The sequence below is a fragment of the Astyanax mexicanus genome, chromosome 8 (assembly GCF_023375975.1).
Source record: "Astyanax mexicanus isolate ESR-SI-001 chromosome 8, AstMex3_surface, whole genome shotgun sequence".
Classification (NCBI taxonomy): domain Eukaryota; kingdom Metazoa; phylum Chordata; class Actinopteri; order Characiformes; family Acestrorhamphidae; genus Astyanax; species Astyanax mexicanus.
In genome coordinates this window covers 8,702,300-8,729,851 of record NC_064415.1, presented here as the reverse complement: position 1 = coordinate 8,729,851, position 27,552 = coordinate 8,702,300, and the positions used below count along the sequence as shown (strand labels likewise).

The following is a 27,552-nucleotide window of genomic DNA, read 5'->3' as shown; positions in this document are numbered from 1 at the left end:
AGGTTTTTGGACTTTAGCATTTAGCCAAAGGTTTTTGGACTTTAGCATTTAGCCAAAGGTTTTTAGACTTTAGCATTTAGCCAAAGGTTTTTAGACTTTAGCATTTAGCCAAAGGTTTTTAGACTTTAGCATTTAGCCAAAGATTTTTGGACTTTAGCATTTAGCCAAAGGATTTTGGACTTTAGAATTCAGCCAAATGTTTTTGGACTTTAGCATTTAGCCAAAGGTTTTTGGACTTTAGCATTTAGCCAAAGGTTTTTGGACTTTAGCATTTAGCCAAAGGATTTTAGACTTTAGCATTTAGCCAAAGATTTTTGGACTTTAGCATTTAGCCAAAGGATTTTGGACTTTAGAATTCAGCCAGAGGTTTTTGGACTTTAGCATTTAGCCAAAGGTTTTTGGACTTTAGCATTTAGCCGAAGGATTTTGGACTTTAGAATTCAGCCAAAGGTTTTTGGACTTTAGCATTTAGTCAAAGGTTTTTTGGACTTTAGCATTTAGCCAAATGTTTTTGACACTGCTCTATTAGCCAAAGTTTAGCTTACTGTTTTTGGACACTGCTTAATTAGCCAAAGTTTAGTCAAACGTTTTTGGACTTTAGCTTTTAACTAATGTTTTTGGAAACTAATATATCCGACAAAATTATTAGAATTCCACAATTTCAGCAAAATAATTTTTGGACTTTTTGGCATTTTTCCAAGCCAACTCAAAGTTTCCCTTTCTAGTTATTATTATTATTATTATTATTATTATTATTATTATTATTATTATTATTATTATTATTATTATTATTATTATTATTGTACTGTAGGTGTGTGAGTGTGTGAAGCACTAGTCTGGTCTCTGGTGGTGATTAGTTTGGTCTGAAGGGGGTTTTTCTTACTTTCAGTTCTGCAGTGTGTGTGTGTGTGAACCCGGAACACACACACACACACAGCTTCCTCAGGAACTCAGAGGAATGTAGATCAGGGTGAGTGAAACACACAGTCTGATTATTATTATTATTATTATTTTACACTTTATGCTGATTATATACCGAGATTTTACTACTGAACACCCGGCCGGAGGAGCAGCAGCAGGAGAACATGAGCTTCAGCTGGAGTTACTGAAGATCCACAGCTACATTCAGATCTTCAGCCCGGTAACTTACTGCTCTCTGTACACAGTAACACTGATTCATCTGTAGATTGTAGATACTGGGTGTGTTAGGAGATGTGTGGTGGAGGTTTGGCAGTGTCAGACGTGTTAGGACATTACTGGAAGTGTTTTAGAGTGGTACTGGGGCTGGTGCTGGTTGTGGTTGTGCTGTGTTAGTAAAACGTGTTTCTTAAGTTGTTTTGGTGTTGATTTTAGGTGTTTTGTGGAGGTTTGGTTGTGTCAAAAGTGTTAGGATATTACTATTAAGTTGGTTCAGAAGGTTGTGATGCTGGTTTTAGGTGTTGGGATGTGTGCTAGTTGGTGTTTTGGGAAGGTTTGGTTGTGTCAGAAGTGTTAGGATGTTACTAAAGTTGGTTTAGAAGGCATTTGGTTTGTGTTGGTTGGTGTTTTGTGAAGGTTTGGTTGTGTCAGAAGTGTTAGGATGTTACTAAAGTTGGTTTAGAAGGCATTTGGTTTGTGTTGGTTGGTGTTTTGTGAAGGTTTGGTTGTGTCAGAAGTGTTAGGATGTTACTAAAGTTGGTTTAGAAGGCATTTGGTTTGTGTTGGTTGGTGTTTTGTGAAGGGTTGGTTGTGTCAGAAGTGTTAGGATGTTAGTAAACGTAATTTAGAGGGTCTTAGTACTGTGGCTGGTTGTTAAGTGTGTGATGGTGAGGTTTGGTTGTGTCAAAAGTTTTAGGATATTACTAATTTTGGTTTAGCTGGTGTTGGTTCTAGGAGCAAGGTGTTAGCAAGTGTTTGATAGAGGTTTGGTGGAGGTTTTTTGTGTCAGTAGTAAAAGTTGCTTTGCTACATTGCAAGTTGGTTTAGAAGGTGTATGGTTTGTGTTGCTGGTGTTTGGTGGAGGTTTGGATGTGTCAAAAGTGTTAGTATATTACTATTAGGTTGGTTCAGAAGGTTGCGATGCTTGTTTTAGGTGTTGGGATGTGTGCTAGTTGGTGTTTTGGGAAGGTTTGGGTGTGTCAGAAGTGTTAGAATGTTAGTAAAGGTGATTTAGAGGGTCTTAGTATTAGTGCTGGTTGTTGGATGTGTTAGTTGGTGTTTTGTGGAGGTTTGTTCATGTCAGAAGTGTTAGGATATTCCTAAAGTAGGTTCAGAGGCTGTTGAGGTTGGTTTTAGGTGTCAGGATGTGTGTTAGTTGGTGTTTTGTGAAGGTTTGGTTGTGTTAGAATATTACTAAAGTTGCTTCAGAAGACGTTTGGTTAGTAGGTGTTTGGTGGAGGTTGGTTTCTGTCAGAAGTGTTAGGATATTACTAAATGTGGTGTAGCTGGTGTTGGTTCCAGGGGCAAGGTGTTAGCTGGTGTTTGATAGAGGTTTGGTGGAGTTTTTTGTCAGAAATAGTAAAAGTTGCTTTGCTACATTGCTAAAGTTGGTTTAGAAGGCGTTTGGTTTATACTGTTGGTATTTTGTGGAGGTTTGGCTGTGTCAGAAGTGTTAGGATATTAATAACGGTAATTTAGATGGTTTTGGTACTGGTGCTGGTTGATGGGTGTGTGTATGTTGGTGTTTTGTGAAGGTTTGGATGTGTCAAAAGTGTTAGGATATTACAATTAAGTTGGTTAAAGCGTTTGGTTTGTGTTAGTAGGTGTTTTGTGGAGGTTGGTTGTGTCAGAAGTGTTAGGATATTACTATTAAGTTGGTTCAGAAGGTTGTGATGCTGGTTTTAGGTGTTGGGATGTGTGCTAGTTGGTGTTTTGTGAAGGTTTGGTTGTGTCAGAAGTGTTAAGATGTTAATAAACGTAATTTAGAGGGTCTTAGTACAGGTGCTGGTTGTTGAGTGTGTGTTAGTAAGTGTTTTGTGGAGGTTTGGTTGTGTCAAAGGTGTTAGGATATTAATATTAAGTTGATTACGAAGGTGTTTGGTTTGTGTTAGTAGGTGTTTGGTGGAGGTTTGATTGTGTCAAGAAGTGTTCAGATATTGTTCATGTTTGTGTTTTGTGTTTTGAAGGTTTGTTCAGTGTCAGAAGTGTAAGGACATTCCTAAAGTTGGTTCAGATGGTTTTGGTGTTGAATTTAGGTGTTTGATAGAGGTTTTGGCAGTGTCAAAAGTTTTAGGACATTTCTAAAGTCGATTCAGTTCAAGTTTTGCTGTTGTGTTTAGGTGTTGGAGGATGTGTTAGTTGGTGTTAGGTGGAGTTGTTTGCAGTGTCAGAAGTCTTAGGACATAGCTAAAATTGGTTCAGTAGGTGTTACGTGTTGGTTTTAGGCATTAGGCTGTGGTAATAAGTGTTTGGTGGAAGTAAGGTCTTGTCAGAAATGTTAGGACATGTCTGAAGTTGGTTCCGAAGGTGTTTGTGTTGGTTAAAGAGTCCTTAGTTGTTGTGGCTTGTGTTAGTAGGTGTTTTGTGGAGGCTTGGTCGTGTGATACTGGTCCTGGTTGTTGGATATGTGTTAGTCGGTGTTTGGTGGAGTATTGATTGTGTCAGAAGTGTTAGTATATTACTAAAGTTGGTTTAGAAGGCGTTTGGTTTATACTGTTGGTGTTTTGTGGAGGTTTGTCTGTGTCAGAAGTGTTAGTATATTACTAAAGTTGGTTTAGAAGGCTTTTGGTGGAGATTTGTTTGTGTCGGAAGTGTTAGGACACTCCTAAAGTTGGTTTAGAGGGTCTTTGTGCTGTGTGTGTTAGCAGTGTAAATCACTTCCTCAGTGGTGTCAGGTTACACAACTCCTCAGGTGGGCTAGTGTTATAGATAGATACAGAATATGAACACTATAAAAAAAGAATATGTGCATTAGTTTAATATTTTGAACAGTTTCAGGACGATAATACATTTTTATCTTGTAATCTTATCTTAAACAGCCACAGCATGGCTACAGGATCGAGCTTGGACATTTACATGAAGTCCTCGGACTTGATCAGGAAGAAGCGGCTGGACTATGGAGGCTTTGGAGAGGTTTACCTGTGCTACCACAAAACCCTGGGCCAGGTGGTGCAGAAGACCGTGTACACGGGACCACCTCGAAATGAGTGAGTGTTATTGGGTTGGTGTTCTTTAGGAAGGTGTTCATAATTCACCCAGTTCTCAAAAACACTCGATACATCGATTATCTAAAATCCTGTACCTGACATCAGTAACAGTGTATATTATATCTTAAATCATTTATTAATACTTGATTAAACATTTGACTTCAATAATGTTTAGTGAACGTCCAACTAGGGGTGGGCAATATTATATCGTATACAATATATCGTGATACAAAAATATCATGATATTAAAAATCCGTATTGTGATAATAGGGCTGTTCTGTCTTAAAAGTAGTCTATTATTTACTGGGAAGCTTTAGGTGTATTTATTGTATAATTGTTTTAGTTTGCAGTTTATATGCATGCACTAAATATTCTGCAATATTATTTGCTGCATTATATTATTTTATGCCATATTATTTATTTTGCCACATTATGATTATTCTGTTATACTATTATTTTAGTTTTCCTATATCGCCAAATATATCGTTATTGCAAAAATACCCTGAAATATCGTGATATTATTTTAGAGCCATATCGCCCACCCCTACGTCCAACACAAATTCTTTTTAGTACAAGTTGAAAAATTGCTCAGTTTTTCTCCATTTTGCTTCTACATCATAGACTGGAGGGGTACTTACACAGGATTATGTTGTTAAAAAAAAAAGAAAATATATATATTTTTTTTCACACTGTAAATTGAATAATATAAGGAACACATGCATAATTATTCTGTAAACAAAAAATGTTAAACAAAACAGAATACGTTTTATACTTTAGATCCTTCTGAATAAATATCACGTTTATCTTTGAGGACAGATCTGCAGACTCTTGGTTTTAATTTTAATCTCAGTGTCTTCATGAGGGAGAGTCACCTGGAATAGTTTTCTCAGCGTCTTGAAGGAAGGAGTTCCTGGAGGTGCTGAACAATAACTTCAAAAAGCTCCAGCTCATTTCAAATCACCTCAAATCACCATCTCAGTTCATCAGGTTTAGATCAGGTTTAGATCAGGGGATTGTGGAGGACCAACACTTTTTTTACTGTTTACTATGTAATTCCATGTCTTATATAATATGTCATATCATATATAATATTTATGGAATGTATTTACAGAATTAGTAAAAAGTATTAAGAGATATACAATCATGCATGCTCATAATGGAAAAGAACACGTCGGTTAGATGTTCTGAATGTTTATTTAAACTAATTTTCGATTATTTGCCCAGCCCTAAGCTGGTCTAACCTTGATTTACTTACTTACAATTACACTTATATAGCACTCAAGGCACTTAAGGATGCTTACAGTTACATTGCACACACTGGTGAGAAGTGGCAGCCAATCACGCACAGCGTACTCTCAACCGGAAATGACCGTCCACCTGGAGAACTGCATCAGGCACTGAGGAGTTGACAGTCCATATCTGGGTATACAATCACACACAAGTTTAGAATAACAAATTTACCTAAACTCCATGTTTTTGGACTGTGGGAGGAAACCGGAGACCCCAGGGGAAACCCCCGCAGACACAAGGAGAACATGGAAACTCCACCCAGATAAGGACTTGAACTCAGGACCCCAGCGTTTAGTACTAACCACTAAGCCACCGATCCACCGATTTACTCAGAAGTTGAATGTGACATCATTCACCCCAGTACTGATAATGCCACTGCATTGCTTACCTCTTAACCCACATTTCTCATACTTCTCATATTTTTTGTATTAAAAAGTGCACAATGAACGTCTATTTTCTGGTCTGTTTTCATACATAAGGCGCATTTTAAGAGACACTCAGCAGGTCTCGCCACTGGGTGGTGATGGGGAGGCGGGGTAGCAAACTAAGTTAAGTAGAGCTAAGCTAAGTAAACAAAACTGTAATAAAAGAAGACTTTCGCTTAAAGTCAAACGAGCACTGGATGAAATTCTACCCAGATTTCTCTCCTGAAAATAAAAAGTAAAGCACTTCTTTTTATTTACAGTAAGCTTAAGATTCCCAAATTTCTCCAGCACTAAGGCTGGAGCATTAGCATTAGCGTCTAACTGCTCCAACAGTGCTAGCGGGGGTTAGGAGCAGGCTACAGGCTGGTAACACTCACCTCTGAATGGGTAAATAGCAGCTAGCGGGTGAATGCTAATGCTGCTCCAACAGTGCTAGCCAGGGTTAGGAGCAGGCTACAGGCCTATAATACTCCTGGTATTATAGGGGAACAGGGATATAGCAGTTAGCGGTTAATGCTAATGCTAATTCTAATACTGCTCCAGTCTCTGTGCTGGAGAACTAAACTGAAACTCTTGTATAATACTGCAATTTGGTGGAGTAGCTTTACTGCTCCTTAATACCTGACTGGTTAAATTCATACATAAGACGCACTGTATTAAAAGGCGCACTGTCGATTTTTGGGAAAATTAAAGGATAACAGTACATTTCTCAAGTCCTGTGACCTAGAATCCTGTGTTTAGTATTTGCAAGCTTTTTCAAGAATATAGCAAAGAAATGTTCTGTGTAGAATCTCATTGGTTTTCATGGTGTTTTAAGGTCTTTATTATGTCTGTTTTTAAGCACACTGACCTGATGCATTGTCTCACATGACTGCTCTAGTCTGCGGCATTACCCACAATGCCCAGTACTGTGGAAACCTTCTGAAAGCCGCTCATGTTTTGCTGCATGCTGGGTTTTCTACACTGTTCCTGTGAGTTCCTATGAATGCTTAATCCTATTAATAGACGTCATAAACACCTTGTGAAATTGTTACTTCACAGCAGTCAGCAGCCTCTGTCTGTTTCTGCGCCTTCCCTTTTATTGAGCGCTGAGCTGCTGTGGTTTCTCACTGTTCCTCAAACAACTGATAAATAAAACAGTGTCCGGATGAGTTCCAGCGCGAGGGGAGGGGAACACAGAGCATGATCTGCGTCACAGCGCTGCGTTATTATCGCTTTCATTTAGAGTAGAGTCAGGAATTTCCAACAAAACTACTAAGTGTACTAAAATTTTGGAAAAAAATAAGAGAACACTTTAGTTTCTGAACCAGTTTCTCTGATTTTTCTATTTATAGGTTTATGTTTGAGTAAAATTAACATGTTTGTTTTATTTTATAAACTACAAACATAAAAATATTGTCATTTAGAGCATTTATTTGCAGATGCAGAGCTTTCAGACCTTAAATAATGCAAAGAAAACAAGTTAATATTCATAAAGTTTAAGAGTTCAGAAATTAATATTTGGTGGAATAAAACTTGTTTTTAATCACAGTTTTTATGCATCTTGGCATCATGTTCTCCTCCACCAGTCTTACACACTGCTTTTGGATAACTTTATGCCTTTAAAATTCAAGCAGTTCAGCTTATTTTGATGTTTGAATTACTTTTATTATGAATAAAAGTGTTGGGACACTGGGGAATTTGTTTCTTCCTGAATTAAGGGTTTTAATAAAGAGTTTATCCTATTATTGTTGGAGTAACTGTCTCTACTGTCCAGAGAACACTTTCTACTAGAGTTTTTAGAAGTGTTGCCGTGAGGACTTTATTGCATTTATAGCTACAAGACTGGTAATGAGCTCTGGAAGTTGGATGATCATCATCATCCCCAACTCCTCAACTAATCACATCCTAAAGTATGATGGATGGAGCTCCATCATTAGAGAGAACACAGTTCTACTGATCTATAATAGGAGTTTAGACAAGCAGTGTGTGCATTTTGCACATCTGAAAAACGGGCCAAATAGTCTAAAAGCGTAGAGAGTGAGAAGTTATAGCACAGGAAATCGGGCCAAAGAGTCTAAAAGCGGAGAGAGTGCGCAGTTATAGCATAGAAAAACGGGCCAAAGAGTCTAAAAGCAGAGAGGGTGCGCAGTTCTAGTGCAGGAAATCGGGCCAAAGAGTCTAAAAGCGAAGAGAGTGCGCAGTTATAGCGCAGAAAAACGGGCCAAAGAGCCTAAAAGCGGAGAGAGTGCACAGTTATAGCGCAGAAAAACTGGCCAAAGCCTCTAAAAGCTGAGAGGGTGCGCAGTTCTGGCGCAGGAAAACGGGCCAAAGAGTCTAAAAGCGGAGAGGGTGCGCAGTTCTAGCGCAGGAAAACGGGCCAAAGAGTCTAAAAGCGAAGAGAGTGCGCAGTTATAGCGCAGAAAAATGGACCAAAGCGTCTAAAAGCGGAGAGAGTGCACAGTTATAGCGCAGAAAAACGGGCCAAAGCGTCTAAATGCGGAGAGAGTGCACAGTTATAGCGCAGAAAAACGGGCCAAAGCGTCTAAATGCGGAGAGAGTGCACAGTTATAGCGCAGAAAAACGGGCCAAAGCCTCTAAAAGCGGAGAGGGTGCGCAGTTCTAGCGCAGGAAAACGGGCCAAAGAGTCTAAAAGCGGAGGGGGTGCGCAGTTCTAGCGCAGGAAAACGGGCCAAAGAGTCTAAAAGCGGAGAGAGTGCACAGTTATAGCCAAAAAAAACGGACCAAAGCATCTAAAAGCGGAGAGAGTGCACAGTTATAGCGCAGAAAAACGGGCCAAAGCGTCTAAAAGCGGAGAGAGTGTGCATTTGTAGCACAGAAAAACGGGCCAAAGAGAAGCGGAGAGGGTGCGCTGAAAGTAATCAGGAAAAAGTATTATTTAAAGTGGTATATTTCATTATTTGTTTTATTACAGAGTCTTTGGCCCGTGACTTCAAATATATTTCTCCTTCTGGCCCCCAACAAAAAAAACAAACCCTGCGCCTGTGCATGTATCGGTTTCAGCAAATCACTAACACGCCAAACTGTGTTTATAAGGAAGCGCATCGGTCTGCATGCATCTGCCAAAAATAATCACTGCACTTTAGCGGTACATCTTCTTTTTCATCCAAAAATATGGAACAGCCTCAAGGAAAAAGACAGTTTTTTGCTGTGATTTGTTTAATCTGGTTCATTTTAGAGCTTCAACTTGATCTGTCTGAATCCAAAATTATCTCAAACTGACTCTTAGCTTACTATTCATAATATGTTCTGCAGGTTAAATGTCGCATTTGTTTGACAGAACTGTCATATTATATCTACCTCCTCAATGTTGCGGCATTGTAGGGCCAAGCATGAGAATGAAGTCCCAGATAGACCCAGGATGAACTCATGTATACAACCATAAAGTTTTTTTTTTTTGTGGGAAAAAAAACAGTCCACAAGCATCCTCATTCCATACACATTCACTTAGATTTTCACATTATGTTACATGTTTACATTATTTATTGACTGTATCTAAGAATATCAAAGATATTTTAAATGTAGCTGAATATATGAAATAATGTAATATACAATAAAATACAATAGCTTAAAACATATTTTGTATGGACTAGGTCATAAAATCAGTCCGTCAACTAGGACTCAAAAATGCAGAGTTGTATTATTTATCAATAAATTTGATATTACTTGTGTGTCTGTGTAAATGGTTTGATGGATCTGGGATGGTGTGCTTGAACCGGGGTTTGAACTCCCAACCTTTGGAACTGCAGACAGGTGTGCTACCACTGCACTACTTAGAGTGTGTAGAGGGCCTTTAATGTGGCAGTGGAGAAAAAGGGCGGGAAAATCAAACAAAGGATCTGCTGCCACACGGCATGGCCCAAACAAAGGAAAGGAGAAGGAGAAAGAAACTTAGGAAAGGCTTCTTGAAAACCAAAACTTAGAAAAACACTGAGATCTTTTCTCTCTCTTTTTTGTGACTTCTTTTAAGATCTCTTATTTTTTGTGAGCCTTTGTTTCTTTTAGGATCTTGTTTTTTTTTTTTTTTTTCTTCTTTACCCACTGTTACCGGTCACCCCTCTACAAAGGTGTGATGTTGAACTGAGGTTTGGCTGGGGTTTTTAAGCTGTGTTCACAGCTGAGCCTGATTGGCACTAATTACTGCTGGGGATTCTGGGACTTGGAGTTTTTTTGCCCCAGATCCTCCAGCTCTTCTGCTGCAGTGTCCGGGCCCTCTGGTGGGGGTTGGCGGCACATGCCGCTTTCTTAGACTTTAGGACTTTTGTGGTGACATTTTAATAACCGTTTGCTTATTTTATAGAACAAATATTTCTAAAATATTACACTGTTTTACAGATACACATTTGTATGTTTCTGGGGTATGTGTGTGTTGATTAGACCTGGTTAAATTATGTTTATTTAGCTCCTCTAGCTCCGCTGCTACATGCATGCAGCTACCGTAATACACCGCTTAGATCAGGGGTGTCCAAACTACGGCCTGCGGGCCATTTGCGGCCCGTTTCCTTTTTTTGAAGCGGCCCGCGAGGTATTTTAGAAATAGAATGAAAGTTGGCCCGCTGTTAAGCAGGTTTTTATAATGTGAGATTCAAAGTTCGAATGCTAGGTGTCAAAAACTGGCCAAAGAGTTTAAATGCGGCGAGAGTGTAGTTGTAGCGCAGAAAAATGGGCCAAAGAGTCTAAAAGGGGAGAGAGTGCGCAGTTGTAACGCAGAAGAACGGGCCACAGAGTCTAAAAGCAGAGAGAGTGCTCAGTTGTAGTGCAGAAAAAAAGGCCAAAGAGTCTAAAAGGGGAGAGGGTGCGCAGTTGTAGCGCAGAAAAACGGGCCAAAGAGTCAAAAAGCGGAGAAAATTCTCAGTTGTAGAGCAGAAAAATGGGCCAAAGAGTCTAAAAGCGGAGAGGGTGCGCAGTTGTAGTGCAGAAAAACAGGCCAAAGAGTCTAATAGTTACCGTAATTAAGGAGTTTAATATTAAGAGACATCATGAAATGAAACATCAATTTAAAAAATCTTATTTTACACAATACTGTCAAAGATAGATAAAGACCACCATTTTACAACTGATGCTCTCAAACACTTTATTAAGAGACAAGAAATTTAAGTAATTAAAACTTACGAGTAAACTAAAACTTGACGAGTTCAGCACAGCTGTTAACTGAAAGCCTGAATTCCAGGTGACTCATAAACCTTATAAAGGTGACTGAGAAAATATGAAGCGGTGCTACTTTGAGTAATCTAAAATATAAAACATTTTTCTGGTTTGTTTAACACTTTTTCTTCATAAAATAATTCCATATGTCTTTCTTCATAGTTTTATGACATTTTAATATAATTTTGGACTGGTTCTGGTTCTGTATTTGAAGGCAGAAGCCGTCTCTGCTGGAAGAGGGCAGTCTGATGAGCCGGCTGAACCACGAGCGCGTGGTGAAGCTGCTGGGGGTGATTCTGGAGGATGGAGATTACTCTCTGGTGATGGAGCTGATTCCTCGAGGCAATCTGCTGGCCATGCTGGAGAGGGTGAGAACACTACACTCGTTTTTTTTATCACTTAAAGGTTGGGGTTTTCCCAGCTGATCTTCAGTGCTGGAGGACAGAAGTCTTGCGCAATAGTGGGTTTCCCTGCCTTTAACCCACCTGAGTCATGTGAGTGGATACGTCACAGAAACGTGTAGTTGGTTCACATTATACTGTTTGTGCTTAATGTGAATTCAGTGTGAGTATTATACAATACGTTTAAATATATTGCTGAGATCAAAAAAATAAACTGACCCCAGAAAACCCCTCTTTTTAGTCTTAAAATATGGTTGGCTAGTGCTAAATTAAGACAAATAAAGTTTGACTAATGGACCATATAAAGCACAAATGGTTAAAATAATAAATGACTATGTCATAGCACACATTATAAAATTATTATTATTATTATTTTTTTATTGAAGACACGTTTCTGCTCATTTTTGGAACTCAATTGTAACGATTGAGGTAGGTGTGATGGATCCAAGTGCAGAGCAGATAGTAAGATTTATATAATTAATATAATTAATTTTTATGTGTACATATTATTTAATTAATTTGCTTACATATATGGATATAGTTGTATTATTATTAATTAATTAGTTCTATTAATACTTTTAAAATAATAATAATGTAGAAATAAATGTGCTTAAATTATGGCTAGCTAGTGCTAAATGAAGACAAATAAAGTTTGACTGAAGGATCATATAAAACATTCATGGTTAAAATAATAAATCACTAAAACATAGCACACATTTAGATTTTATTTTATTATGAATGATACATTTCTGTAAAATTCATATAGTTATTATCTTTGTGTATATATTATTTAATTTAATTATTTATATATATGTGAAAAAAGGCAGGAAACAGAACAAGGAAAATGACACAAAATGGTATGTACCAACAAAAAACAGCTTTCAGCTTTAAATAAACCAAACTAAAAAAACAACCAAACTCAAAAATGGGCTTTCTTTTCAGATCTCTTTAGCTTCTTTTGAGATCTTTTTTTGAGATCTTCTTTTCTTTTCTTTTCTATTCTTAAACCCACTGTTACCGGTCACTCCTCTACAAAGGTGCGACAGAGATTGGTTTGACGGAGGTTTATATACAGTGCTGCACAGGTGCAGCTGGTTGACGCTAATCACCGCCGGGGATTCTGAGAGTTGGAGTTTTAAGATCCAACTCTATGCCCCCCTGCTGGCAGCCTGTGGTGCATCACCACCCATCACATCAATTGAAATAATCGAAAAACATGTAATGAGATTGATCAGTAAAGCAGTGTTCCACTAAAATCGTAACATATGACCACATAAATCAAAAAAAAAAAAAAAAAAAAAAAATATATATATATATATATATATATATATATATATATATATATATATATATATATATATATATATATATATATATATTTTAATCTTTAAATATTTGCCAATATGTTTATCTGTTAAAATGTTTAAGTGCTAACAAATTTAAATTCAAATCAACCATAAAAACACACTTTGTTTGACCCTAAGAAACAGATTAAAATAATTTATTATAGACTATCAGATATCAATTTATGAACATGTACCAGTTCTGCATATAGGAGTTCATTAGAAACTTACTTATTGTACACTGAATTTCCAAAAACAGCGAATTATGATATACCTACAGTATGTATACCTTTCCCAGTGTAAATGTGATTTAATACAGTATACAATTAATACAGTACATTTTCTCCTGATATAATTGTCATATTGTGTAAGAATGCTTTATTTTGTAATATTTGCAGGTCAGTGTTCCCATATCCATCAAAGGAAGGATCATTCTGGAGATCTTGGAGGGAATGGTTTATCTAACCAACAACCAAGTCATTCACAAGGATCTGAAGCCGGAGAACATCTTAGTGGACGAGCATTTCCACGTGAAGGTACAGAAACATCTAAAATAAAATCAGTAAAGTCACATTTTAATTATATGAAACCTCCAAAGTTCTGGCTTATGGTTTATGTCATTATGAAACAGAAACTCATCCATTCAGATGTATGACTCACCGCTGATGATATTATAGGACATTGTGCTGTATCAGCTTTTCTGTAGTCTTTAAAATGATGAAATACCCAAACTTTGTACAGTTAAAGTGAAAATACAGATCTGTTCATTTTAAACTCCTACATCCTTGTTTTGTATTTCATTTACTTATATGAGTTTCACAAATGCTGAATGTGTGGGTTTGTGTACTGAAAACATAATTTTCCACCTCCTCCTCTTTGCAGTGTATATAATTAAATAGCCCACATGCTTTATAACTTCAGTGTAAATGGCATGGACATTGTTAGACCTGTTTTAATGATTATAATATATTATAATATAAAGTATGGTTTAATTGATAAAGAAAATTAAAAGGATCGGAAGAAAATAAAACTAATACAACAAAAATTTGTTAAAATTAGCTAAAAATAACTTTTACATAATACAATAAAATACAAATAAAAACATGAACTAAAAAAAAAATAAAAGCAATAATAATATTTAAAAAATAGTAATAAAAAAAAGAAGTTAAAAAGCAATAATACAAGACTATTTAATAAAAAAAAAAAGTAAAATAAGGAAACAAATAAAAAAAGGAAATAAAAAACTAAAAGGAGATCTAAACCATGGTGTGGCCAACAACAGCTTATTTGCATAATAGTGACCAAGCTCTATAAATTGGCACTAAACCCACTGTTTTTAGCCTATCTGGGTGATGTATGGGTTTAGAGCACGTAGCGCATGTGTAAAAAAGCAAAAAGACGCATGAATCCCGATTTGACCATTCACATTCATGTCGCATGTCCATGGATCGTATACCTATCTGGTTTAGGACCACATATAAAAGTGACTCATATCTATATGATTTAGCAAGTTGACACCTGACATCTGATTGAGCCACTGACTAATAGTACTTACTGTATATTTAGTCATATGTGACTATTTGAAATCTGGTAGTATGTACAGCTCTGTACAAAATTAAGTTTTTGAATCAATTTCTATGATTTTTGCTATGATTTCTGACTAAAATGAACAGTGTTGTTTTATTCTATAAACTACAGACAGCATGTATCCCAAATTCCTAATAAAAATATTGTCATTTAGAGCATTTATTTACAGAAAATAAGAAATGGCTGAAAAAACAAAAAAAAGATGCAGAGCTTTCAGACCTCAAATAATGCAAAGAAAACAAGTTATCAATATTTGGTGGAATAACCCTGGTGGGTTTTAATCACAGTTTTTATTTATCTTGGCATCATGTTCTCCTCCACCAGTCTTACACACTGCTTTTGGATAACGTTATGCTGCTTTACTCCTGGTGCAAACATTCAAGCACTTCAGTTTGGTTTGATGGCTTGATTATATTCCAGAGGTTTTCAATTTGGTCAAATCAAAGAAACTCATCATTTTAAGTGATCTCTTATTTTATTGAATTTTCTTCAGAGCTGTATGTATAGAACTTTTATGTAGATGTATGTTGTTCACTATATAGGGAGTAAAGAGGTATTTGGGATTCAGACAGAATATCCAGCAGCATATTAAGCCAAATGTTTCAGCTCTATTGTATATAAGGAATTATAATAGGCTAAAATCTTGTGTTTTTTATTTATTTTTTTATTTTTTTATTCAGATTGCAGATCTTGGTCTGGCCACTCATCAGACGTGGAGTAAGCTGACCCGGGACGAGTCCCGCAGACAGAGCCGGCTGGGTGTGAACAGGAAGTCGTCGGTGCGAGCAGCCGGGACGCTGTGCTACATGGCTCCCGAACACCTGGAGAGCGTTCACACTCGCTCTAGTGAAAAATCTGACGTCTACAGCTTCGCCATCGTCGTCTGGGTCGTCCTCACCAGCCAGGAACCGTACGAGAGTCAGTGCAGCACCTGTTTTACAGCATAATACAGTATTACCCATGCTTATTAATGTTTCACACGGTTTATACTGAGCCAGAGACATGACTGACTCTTTTATTTATGTTTATACAGTAAAGATCACAGTGAACAGAGAAGCATGATTGGCTAAAAATGTTTCCGCTAAAATACATGCAAGTAAACACAACACAAAACTAGGGGTGTGACGAGACACTAATATCACGAGACGAGACAAGACGAGACACGATAATGGGTTCACGAGAACGAGACGAGACGAGATTTAAAAATAAAATAAAAAAAAAAACGTCAAAAATGAAAATGGCTTGAAAACTAGAGTTTTAATTGACAAAATGATATAACGCAAACTTAACAAGACTTCGCCTTGCTTTCTCTCTGGGTGGGTACAGTAGATGGTGCCCTTTCCCCTCATCACTCCTATAGGGTGATGTGGATCAGCAGAAGGCTGCATCTGTGAGCTATCAGAACCGAGTCACTGCTTATTCCTCCGAGCGTTAGCGCTGTGATGCTACTCGGTAATGCTACAGCATCAGCAGCAGTTAAAAAAGAGGCAGAGTCTGACTTCACATGTAACGAAGGAGGCGTGTGCTGGCCTTCACCCTCCTGGTGTTGGGGCATAAGTAGTAATGGGGGATATACAGCTAGGAGAGGAGCAGCTGAATGGGTGGGACAATTGGTCTAGCTAAATTGGTCTAGCTAAATTAAGAGACAATAGGTAAACATAAAAAAAATAATACAGCATGTGTTAATAGGCCTTTTGTGTTACATTGATTTTTATTTTTGCTGATAGAGAGAGTGTTTAGTGTAGTTCTGTGCAGCACTTTGTGTGCATGTATCTGTTTTAGTGCTGGTTGTTAATCTGGAGTTGCATCACAGTTTGACTGGCTTATCTCTTTTCTCTCTCTCAGATGCAAGAAGTGAAGATCAGATCTGTCAGTGTGTGCGTCAGGGAGACCGCCCCGATGAGCAGCTCATTCCAGATGATGCACCGCCAGAGATCACCCGCCTCATGAAAGCCTGCTGGGACCAGGACCCTCAGAAACGACCCACCTTTAAAGGTGTTTGGAGGAGGGAAATCTGAGTGCGCTCAAACAAACCAAAGAATATGTTTTATACTGTAGATCCTTCTAAAATAATTATCGCATTTATATTTGAGGACAGATCTGCACACAGATCTTGGTGGTATTTTAATCTCAGTGTCTTCATAAGGGAATAGTTTTTTCTCAGCATCTTGAAGGAAGGAGTTCCTGGAGGTGCTGAACAATAGTTACTGCTTTTCCACTATGAAGCTCCAGCTCATCCCAATTAAATCACCTCAAATCACCTCCATCTCAGTTCATCAGGTTTAGATCAGGAGATTAATGTGGAGGAAAAACACTTTTTTAGTGTTTACTACCTAATTCCTTATGTGTAATTAATAGTATTCATGTCTTTAATATTAATCTACAATGTAGGAAAAAAAATCAAATAAAGAAAGATGCTCAGAAATGAAATGTTGGATGAAATTTAACAAAATAATCAAATACAGAATCAGTTGTTTCACAGATTTTATTTATTTTAACGCTTCCTTCACCAGTGTGTAAAAAAAAAAATAGCAACTACAAAACTACAATTTGCTGCTGCTGTGAAATTTAATAAAGGATCAATAAATCTCTCTCTCCCCCTCCCTCTCTCTCTCTCTCTCTCTCCCCCTTTCTTTCTCTCTCTCTATCTCTCTCTCTCTTTCTTTCTCTCTCTCTCTCTTTGTCTCTCTCTCTTTTTCTCTCTCTCCCTCTCTCTCTCTCTCCCTTCCTCCCTTCCTCTCTCCCTTGCTCCCGCTCTCTCTCTCTCCCTCCCTCTCTCTCTTTCTTAAATTTGAATTAAAATAGCTTTATTGGCATGAATTGCAAATAACAACTGTGGCCAAAGCAAACAATTCAAAAATTATATGAATTATAATAATAATCCCTCTCTCTCTCTCTCTCTCTCTCTCTCTCTCTCTCTCTCTCTCTCTCTCTCTCTCTCTCTTTGTCTCTCTCTCTTTTTCTCTCTCTCTCGCTCCCTCTCTTTCTCTTTGTCTCTCTCTCTTTTTCTCTCTCTCTCGCTCCCTCCCTCCTCCCTCTCTCTCCCCCTCCCCCTCTCCCTCCCTCCGTCCCTCCCTCCCTCTCTCTCTCTCTTTCTGAAATTCAAATTCAAATAGCTTTATTGGCATGAATTGCAAATAACAACTGTGGCCAAAGCAAACAATTAAAAATATATAATAATCAAAGTAATAAATTAATGTAGATACATTTAATGTAATAACAATATATCGTTATATAAGTAGGGTGGTTTAGTGTAGGGTGGGGCTTTGGTTTCTCAGGGTGTTTTCTCTATTTCCCTTTCTCTCTCCCTCTCTCTCTCTCTCTCTCTCTCTCTCCCTCCCTCCCTCCCTCTCTTTCTTAAATTCAAAGTCAAATAGCTTTATTGGCATAAATTGCAAATAACAACTGTGACCAAAGCAAACAATTCAACAAATATAAAAATATAATAATCAAATTTGGACAAAAGTGAAGGATAATAAATAAATTACAATACATGAAAAGAGTAGTAAATTAATGTACATATATTTAATGTAATAACAATATATAGTTATATAAGTAGGGTGGTTTAGTGTAGGGTGGGGCTTTGGTTTCTCAGGGTGCTTTCTCTCTCTCTCTCTCTCTCTCTCTCTCTCTTCCTGCCTTCCTCCCTCTCTCTCTCTCTCTCCCTCCCTCTCTCCCTTTCTCTCTCTCCCTCCCTCTCTCTCTCTCTCCCTCCCTCCCTCTCTCCCTTTCTCTCTCTCCCTCCCTCCCTCTCTCTCTCTTCTCTCTTTCTCTCCCTCCCTCCCTCTCTCTCCTTCCTAAATTTCTTATTGGCATGAATTGCAAATAACAACTGTTGCCAAAGCAAACAATTCAACAAAAAATAATAATCAAATTATGACAAAATTGAAGGATAGTAAATACATTTCAATATATGAAAAAGAGTAATAAATGAATGTACATATAGTGTTTGTAATAATGTATATAGTGATATGTAGGTGGTTTAGTGCAGTGTGGGGCTCAGGTTTCTCAGGGTGTGGCAACTGTGTAAATATTTTGTCTCTCACCATCTCTCTCTCTCTCTCTCTCTCTCTCTCTCTCTCTCTCTCTCTCTCTCTCTCACACAGAAAGCTATAATTCATTCTTGCCAGTCTACAGGGAGAAGCTGGAGACGGATGTGGAGAAGGATCTGCATGGTCTAATGGTACGTGTGAATCTTATTGTGAATTTTAAAAAATATAGCACATAAACTCTGTAAGGATCTGAATGCTCTCAGAATGTACATACAGTGTTTCCAGGTGTTACTGAATAATGATATGATCGTTTATATTATGTACTAAGAATAATTTACAATAGTAAACGGTAGTTAACTTGGTGCTTAGTGTGTACTAAATCATTTATAGCAGTTTCTGATGTTTTAATCATAGTAATTTATAGTAGATTTTAAATAATTAATAAAAAATATATATTTTTTCTTTATATTAGTTACTGAATAGTTCATAGCAGTTTCTACATAATGACTCTTATTTAGCACGGTTAGCGGGCAATGCTAATATTGCTCCAGCAGTGCTGGCCCGGGGTTAGCAGCAGGCTACAAGCCTATAATCCTCCCCTCTGAACGGCAAAAGAGTTGGCGCTTAGCGCATTTACTGGGCAATGCTAATACTGCTCCAGCAATGATAACCATGGTTAGAAGCAGGCTACAGGCTGATAATACTGACCTCTAAACAGTGAAAAAGCTAGTGTTTAGCAGCTAATGCTAATGCTACTCCAGCCCCGGTGCTGGAGAACTAAACTGAAACGCCTGTATAACTTATTTTGAAGAATGATTAATAGAAAATGCTTAATCCTTCATAATAAATACTGAATAATTCATAGTAGACACTGAGTTACCTGTAACAGTGACTGAATATTTGTAGTGGTCACTGAATAATTAATTAATTCATAGTAGAGATTGAATAATTAATCAAAAAAATAAAAAGTAGAAATCAAACCTCAAGTTAGATAAAAAAAAATGGAAATGTGATAATATAATGTTTTTAATAAATCAAAATCATTGAAAAAGAAAATATTTATATCATTTTCATTTGCTCATATTTCTCTCATAATGATTTAATGCAGGATTTATATGAAGGACCTTCAGATCTGGTAGAGAAGATGAAGGCCTTGTCAACGGAGCTGCCGCCGGCTAATGCAGGTGCTCTTAACTTCTTAACAACACTCCTGTACTACTGACATGTAAATGATCAATTTGATGTCTTTAGTTTTACATATATATATATATATATATATATACAGGGGTTGGATAATGAAACTGAAACTCCTGTCATTTTAGTGTGGGAGGTTTCATGGCTAAATTGGAGCAGCCTGGTGGCCAATCTTCATTAATTGCACATTGCACCAGTAAGAGCAGAGTGTGAAGGTTCAATTAGCAGGGTAAGAGCACAGTTCTGCTCTAAATATTACAATGCACACAACATTATGGGTGACATACCAGAGTTCAAAAGAGGACAAATTGTTGGTGCACATCTTGCTGGCGCATCTGTGACCAAGACAGCAAGTCTTTGTGATGCATCAAGAGCCACGGTATCCAGGGTAATGTCAGAATACCACCAAGAAGGACCAACCACATCCAACAGGATTAACTGTGGACACTGTAAGAGGAAGCTGTCTGAAAGGGATGTTCGGGTGCTAACCCGGATTGTATCCAAAAAAACATAAAACCTCGGCTGATCAAATCATGACAGAATTCAATTAGAGATGGGACCGATCCGATACAATATCGGTATCGGGGCCGATATTGACGTAATCCGACGAATCGGATATCGGGCGGGCGCTGCCGATCCACTTACCGATCCATATTCCAGTCCAAAGCTTGAGCTGAACAATAAATCCGCCATAACGTTAACACAAAACGCATCCCTGATCAGGATTCCAGTTTAACAGTTTACCCTGAACCCCCAGCAGCTTCAGTCTGCGGCTGACTGAGTAACTTTAGCTGTTTATCTACAAAAAAAGTCCATTATCTGGAGAGTTTTCACTTTGGAAACGCTGTACAGCAGAACGGTACACGTAAAGTCAGCGTCTGAGAGGTAAACAGATTAACACCAGCAGTCTGTTAGCCTAGCTAGCACTGAACTGACAGCAGCTGCATTTCGGTGTTGTGAAGGTATGAACTACAGACTGGAGTAAACTATATTCATAATCCACATATCCTATAAAACCACAGCATCTACAAACACTAACCAGCACAAACACACCCATCTGTTATTAAAAAACAGTCATTAATTTAGTTCAGAAATACAGTTAGCATTGCCACTTAGCCGTTAGCCATCTCCATTAAGATCTGCAGTCTGTTAGCCTAGCTAGCAAAATCATTCCGGCATTGTGAATGTAATAAATAACTATCTTAAGTGAACTACAGCCATAATCCACATCTAATATCAAACCACAGATCCTACCAACCCTAACCAGCACTAAGAAGTCAATCTGTTATTAAAAAACAGTGATTCATTTAGCTCGGAAATACAGTTAGCATCGCCAGTTAGCCGTTAGCTATTGCAGCTAATCCTCTATGCTACCTGTCAAAATAAAAGTCTCCTGCACAACCGTTGCAAAAAATGCCCTGAATTTAATATTTAACGTATTTAATATTTTACTTTTTTTATATTTAATAAAAATTCAAACATTTTATTTGAAAGGAAACTATTGTGTAATTGCGTATGAAGTGTGTCAAATAAATGACTTTTGAATGCATTTACATTAAATGCACCTGTGGATACTCTTAAAAGGGCTGTGTGGTCTGTTTCAGCCTCATTATTTAACCTTAATCATAGTACTATTAATAAACTAAAAGTATCGGTATTTGTATCAGTATCGGCAATCTTATATCAGTTTTATATCGGTATCGGATCGGAGCTGAAAAAAGTGTATCGTCCCATCACTAAATTCAATGTGCACCTCAACTCTCCTGTTTCCACCAGAACTGTCCGTCACCACAGTAAATTATTGTGGTCTAAAACCAGGTGTTTCAGTTTCATTGTCCAACCCCTGTGTATAAATATATATATTTTCCATGTTAAGATGTTTTTAATGCAGAGATTTCTTTTAAGGAAACTTAAAAACTTTCTAAATCAGCACAAATATATGCCATATAATTAATGTTAAATCTTCATGCTACAGGACTGGAGCCCCCATCCTATCCGCAGAGCACCAGAGACTCTCCCACCCCCCTGCGGAGTTCAGATCTGGGGCCGGTGGAGGCCAGCATCGAGGACCTCAGCCTGTTTTCAGCAGAGAGCCTTCAGGTGGACGCAGCTCCGTGCAGCCCGCCCAACCTGGACCAGAAACTAGCCCAGGAGTTCAACTACCACAAGTGGGGCAGCTACACCCGAACGGAGCCGCCCGACCTCAGCCCCTACAGCTACTCCACTCAGTCCTCGCAGGCCGTGGCCAATCACAGGCAGGCTGGAGATCTTCCCCAGCAGGTGTCCTCGGTCCAGTCTTGGACCAAACCCAGCCCTCAGCCGAGCGCTCCGGAGGAAGCCTGGATGCAGCCGTCAGTTCCGGGTCCTTTTGAGGGTCAGCACAGACCTCATTACGAGAATCAGATGTCCGGCCCGTATCCACATCATTACGACCCCTACCAGCGCCAGCACCCGCAGTTCAACCGCCTGCAGTCCTGGCCCGGGGTGGCACCGCACCCGATGTCCGAATCTACCCCTAAGGAATCATGCGCTGGTCTGCGTGTTAGCTCACCTGTAATATGCCCACAGCCAGAAACAGGTAAATCTAGATCAAGAGATACCAGTCAAAAGTTTAATTCAAGATAACTCTTGCTCTTCCTTCCTGATGAGTGCCAGTTTCATCATAACATTTTTTTTTAATCAAAGTCTGTTTTTTTAAAGATTTTTGGCACATACAGTATACAGACAGTCCCGTGCCCTTTTAAACCCTTTTAAACCCTTTGTTACTTTGTCTCTTTTTGTAGGGCCATCACTGTACATCACTCAAGCCAGCGGGATCCAAATCGGGAACAACAACACGATGAACTTCCGTAATCCTGAAAGCTCTCTCAACTCCATGGCCAGTTCATCCCCCGTCAACAAGTGTAAAGAGCTGCTGCAGAAGTATGGTAAGCCTGTTTATTATCAATTCATCATCATAATCCTGTCATACCATCTGAGGTCAACATTCCTATGAATTTTCCTTGTTAGGTATTGAGGAGCAGTAAAGCCATTCCGCTAAAGTACAGCGTTATACAGGAGTTTCAGTTTAGTTCTTCAGCACAGGGGCTGGAGTAGCATTAGCATTAGCTGCTAAGCACTAGCTATTTTGCTGTTTAGAGATTAGTATTATCAGCATGTAGCCTGCTGCTAAGCCCGGCCAGCACTGCTGGAGCAATATTAGCATTGCCCGCTAACCGTGCTAAGTGCTAGATTTATTCGCTGTTCAGAGGTAAGTATTATCAGCCTGACGTCTGCTTCTAACCATGGTTATAACTGCTGGAGCAATATTAGCATTACCTGCTAACCATGCTAAGCGCTAACAGTTATTCACAAATGCTAATGCTCCAACCTTAGTGCTGGAGAAAATTGTGAATCTAAGCTTACTGTAAATAAATAGAAGCGCTTTAATCTCCCAAATAAACTGTTTTCAAAAGAGAAATCTGTGTAGATTTTAAAAAAGTATTTTTTTAAGAATTACAGTTTTGTTTACTTAGCTTAGCTTTACTTAATTAGTTAATCTACCCTACCAGCACCACCCAGCAATAAGACCCACTGAAATAGGAAGAAAACATGACACCCCTGTTCCCTACTAGTGTCGCATAATGCACCTTATAATTCTGCATTATATATATATTATATAATTATTATAATATAATTATAATAGATGGTTATTGATAGTGCAATTTATAATCTGGTGCATCTTATAGTGTGAAACATATGATAAAGTAGCAAATTATATTAAATTAGTCCTATTAGGATGTGATAAGTCAATCATTGTGTAGCGCAGCTGATAGCCTCCATATGTATTATGAACATGTTGCTGCTATTTTTCCCCCAAAAAAAATCATTATTGCTAGAAGTACACTATAAGACTGGTTATCATCATGTTGGATTAACATCTTTGGGGGTGGCAATCGAGAAGTGCGTAAATCGAGTAGCTGCTCCCATCTCAGTCATTTACAATTAGATGTCTTTACCAGTCTTCTAATCAGTCTTAAAAAAAAAATCTTCCTCTACATCCTGTAGTAAATTTACTACAGTAACTACACCTCTCCAGGTAAGACTAATCCTATTCAAATAGACTTAGGTTTAGGCTTAGGTTTGGGCTTAGGCTTAGGACAGTAATAACCCTTCCCTCGCCTTTATCTCTGTGTGTTTCCTGTCTCCAGAGGACCACACTGTCACTAAGGATCAACTGGATCTGGTTCAGGAGAACGTGGGTTTGAAGTGGAAGGCCTGTGCCAGGAGACTGGACCTGACGCAGATGGAGATTGACGAAATCGAGCACGATTACGACCGCGACGGCCTGAGCGAGAAGGTCCATCAGATGCTGGAGCGCTGGAAGATGAAGGAGGGGTTTAGCGGCTGCACCGTGGGGAAACTGTGCCGAGCCCTGGAGAAATGTGGCAAAGGTGACGTGATCCTTAAGTTGCTGCTCAAATCTCAGGATAACACCGTTCTTTAAAACTCTACCAGCAGGAAATGTGGTTCATTAGTGCCTTAGGATGGAGATGTGGTCATTAGTTGTTGTTTTTTTTTTTTAAGAAATATCGGGGGTCTTTTGTTTCTGGCTTGTGTTGATCTGTTTTATGTACACTTATTACACAGATGTCCTACTCATTTGGTAAGACCCTTGTCTAAGACCAAGCCTTCATTGAGTTTAAACATGGCGTAAAAAAGGACCAGAAGCAAAGAAGAAGAATCAGTTTGTCTAGTAAATCCATGTATTTTAATACCAAAGCTTTTACATTGCCATCAAATCACAGTACCGGGGACTTCCAGTGGTCCAGCAGACTAAGTGCTTCAGCATCAGCAGCCGGAGTCCGAGAGAGCCAAATTGGCCATGCTTCCTTTGAATGGTAGATGGTAGATGGTCCTCTCTTCTCATATAATTTCTTTAATAATGTTGATCAGATCAGAACTGGGATGCTGCACGTTCCTCCAAGCCACTGTTGGCTACCCAATGATGCGGATGGAAAAGAGGCGGAGTCTCTGAGACTTCACAATGTATCACAATGTAGGAGGTGTGCGCTGGTGCTCTTTTCCCTTTTAGTGTTGGGGTCATTACTAGTGATGGGGGGAGTTCATATGAATATGGATTGGGTATTAGTTTTTCCTGTACAGCACATCTAACTACACCTTTACACCTAACATTAGCTGGCTGGCTAACAGCTAACTAGATCACATTGGCTATATTATGCTAGCATCAGACTTACCAAAAAAAAAACTGTGATCAACACAACTTTTAGTTGACTGATGATTTAACTGTGACTCAGCTACTCCATGTAATAATACAGACAACTGGTCTGTTCCAGTCAATGCTGTCAATCACTCCATTCTTAAGTGTAGCTCCGCCTTCTTCCAGTAAAGCAGAATAAGGTTTCTACCAGAAAAAAATATATACAGCTCTGGAAACAATTAAGAGACCACTTCAGTTTCTGAATCAGTTTCTCAGATTTTGCTATTTATAGGTACATGTTTTACTAAAAATGAACATTGAAGAAAAAAAAAAATATATATATAGATACATACACACATACATACATTTTGGTCAATATTTGGTGGAATAACCCTGGATTTTAATCACAGTTTTCATGCATCTTGGCATCATGTTCTCCTCCACCAGTCTTACACACTGCTTTTGGATAACTTTATGCCTTTACTCCTGGTGCGGAAATTCAAGCAGTTCAGTTTGGTTTGATGGCTTGTGATCATCCATCTTCCTCTTGATTATATTCCAGAGGTTTTCAATTTGGTAAAATCAAAGAAACTCATCATTTTTAAGAGCTCTCTTTTTTTCAGAGCTGTATGTCAATATTAGCACAGGGTAAACAGTGTGGACAGACAGTATATACAAGACAGTGAGATGGTGAATGGGCGGGCGGGGCTGTTTTATCATTCCTGTATTCAGTCAGTGGTAACAGTCAATGATTGGCAAAAAGCTGCATTTATGACAACTGACATTTGTTTAATAAATGTTTATATAGGTTTGGTAAGTTGTTATGACAGACATATAAAAGTGCCATATAGCTTAAACCTCTTAAATCTCTTTCAGGATGATTTCGGGACGGTAAATTAGCATGCCTTAAATTTGGTTATAAAAGCCCATATCTGATTGTTTAACCGGAACGCAGTAAACGCAGTGTGATGTCATGCCCAACTGCAACTTCCAAGGTATACACTGCAGCTCCAACACAACAGTATTTTGGGGGTTTTTTTGGGACGGGTTCTGGGTCCAGTGTGAAAATGTTAGTCTGGAGCCCTGCTTGTGAACTGTTATGTTTATTTTTTATATTTGTTATTTTTTCAGCATTTTTAAGAGAGTGAACAGAGTGATAAAGCGAGAAATCTCAAATTGTGAATGTACACTGGACATTTAACAATCAAATCACATTATACGTAATGTTGCTGTTCTATACAGTTTCACTGTAGAGAAACTACAGTGCAAGCCCGCCACAAACAGAGTATTTTTGGTTTAAAGTGTGCTTTTGCATACCTCAGTTGACTCTGTTTGTGGCGTGCTTGCAGAAATGGCTTCTTTCGCACCACTCTCCCATACAGCTTCTCCTTGTGCAAAGTGCGCTGTATTGTTGACCGATGCACAGTGACACCATCTGCAGCAAGATGATGCTGCAGCTCTTTGGAGGTGGTCTGTGGATTGTCCTTGACTGTTCTCACCATTCTTCTTCTCTGCCTTTCTGATATTTTTCTTGGCCTGCCACTTCTGGGCTTAACAAGAACTGTCCCTGTGCTCTTCCATTTCCTTACTATGTTCCTCACAGTGGAAACTGACAGGTTAAATCTCTGAGACAACTTTTTGTATCCTTCCCCTGAACAACTATGTTGAACAGTCGTTGTTTTTAGATCATTTGAGAGTTGTTTTGATGAGCCCATGACGCCACTCTTCAGAGGAGATTCAAATAGGAGAACAACTTGCAATTGGCCGCCTTAAATACTTTTTCTCATGATTGGATACACCTGGCTATGAGGTTCAAAGCTCAATGAGGTTACCAAAACAATTTTGTGCTTCAGTAAGTCAGTAAAAAGTAGTTAGGAGTATTCAAATCAATAAAATGATAAGGGTGCCCATACTTTTGCACCGGTCAAAGTTTTGTTTAATGCATATTGCACATTTACTGTTAGTACAATAAACCTCATTTATTCACATTATGATTGTTAAAGATCAAAGGACTTTACATGACAGTGATGTATTGTTTAAGTGATGTGGAAATACTGACCCACACTTTCAGAAACTGTGATTAATAAAAAGAAAAAGGCAGTGGAGTATCCAGGTTCATCTGTATCTGTTAAGTGACAGAGACCGAGATGGCATGGACTCCACTGGAGCTCCATCTGTCCAAAAATGGGAGGAGTAGTTTGGGAGGGGCACTGGGTGATGTATGGGTTTAGAAGTGGGGCAGGAGGGATTGGCTGAGCTGCAGCAGCAGCAGTTGGCCTCTGATAGCGGTGAGACGCAGATGATTGGACGTCAGCAGGGGGGCGGTACTATTGATATTATTGATTGACTGATTTGCATATTGTAGTTTGTTTGCGTACCAAACTACACAAACACATCCATCACGCCTATAGCACAGTTGAACCTGAGAGGTCGTTGCAGAGGCAGAAATGACCAAAAAAAGAGTTTTTAATTTTTTTTTAAAGCACTGGTATGTTTCGTTACTTCTAAGGAACACATTTCAGCTATTAATGAAAAAAATATATGTTTTTGTTTTTTTAACATTTAAAATAAATGTATCTTTTTAAATCAGAGGGTCAGATTCAATTCAGCAACATCACAATTGCTATTGGCTAATTTTAAATAAAATTAGCATTAATCTACAGTTCTCAAATTGATGCATGCCTAGCAATTGTTATGTTTTTGGTTTTAATTTGTCGTTGGATAATTTACCTCATATTTTGCTTTTTTTTAATATAAATTTAGATGTTTTATTCACCTTTTCTTCTTTTTTCCCCCTCTTCTTCTTTTTTTTTTTTTGATTTGTGAATGTATTAAAAATATGAAAACGGAA

The 27,552-nt window shown here is 38.3% G+C and overlaps 1 protein-coding gene across 3 annotated transcripts; it reads left to right on the top strand.

Annotated features, from left to right (window-relative positions):
- The first annotated feature begins 902 nt into the window (after positions 1-902).
- ripk1l (receptor (TNFRSF)-interacting serine-threonine kinase 1, like) lies at positions 903-27,552 on the top strand. Of its 3 annotated transcripts, none has more exons than XM_049482061.1 (12): positions 1,662-1,810; positions 2,949-3,829; positions 3,957-4,124; positions 11,199-11,352; positions 13,127-13,264; positions 14,996-15,233; positions 16,161-16,310; positions 18,422-18,498; positions 19,416-19,491; positions 21,477-22,079; positions 22,285-22,428; positions 23,692-27,552. In XM_049482061.1, exons 3-12 carry the CDS (start codon positions 3,964-3,966, stop codon positions 23,985-23,987), a joined length of 2,037 nt encoding a protein of 678 aa, XP_049338018.1. In that variant the 5' UTR covers positions 1,662-1,810; positions 2,949-3,829; positions 3,957-3,963; the 3' UTR covers positions 23,988-27,552. The 3 variants fall into 3 exon arrangements, with proteins under 3 accessions (XP_007240946.3, XP_049338018.1, XP_049338017.1); XM_049482060.1 differs by having other exon boundaries at positions 1,662-2,631; positions 2,920-3,829; XM_007240884.4 differs by lacking the exons at positions 1,662-1,810; positions 2,949-3,829 and adding an exon at positions 903-1,141.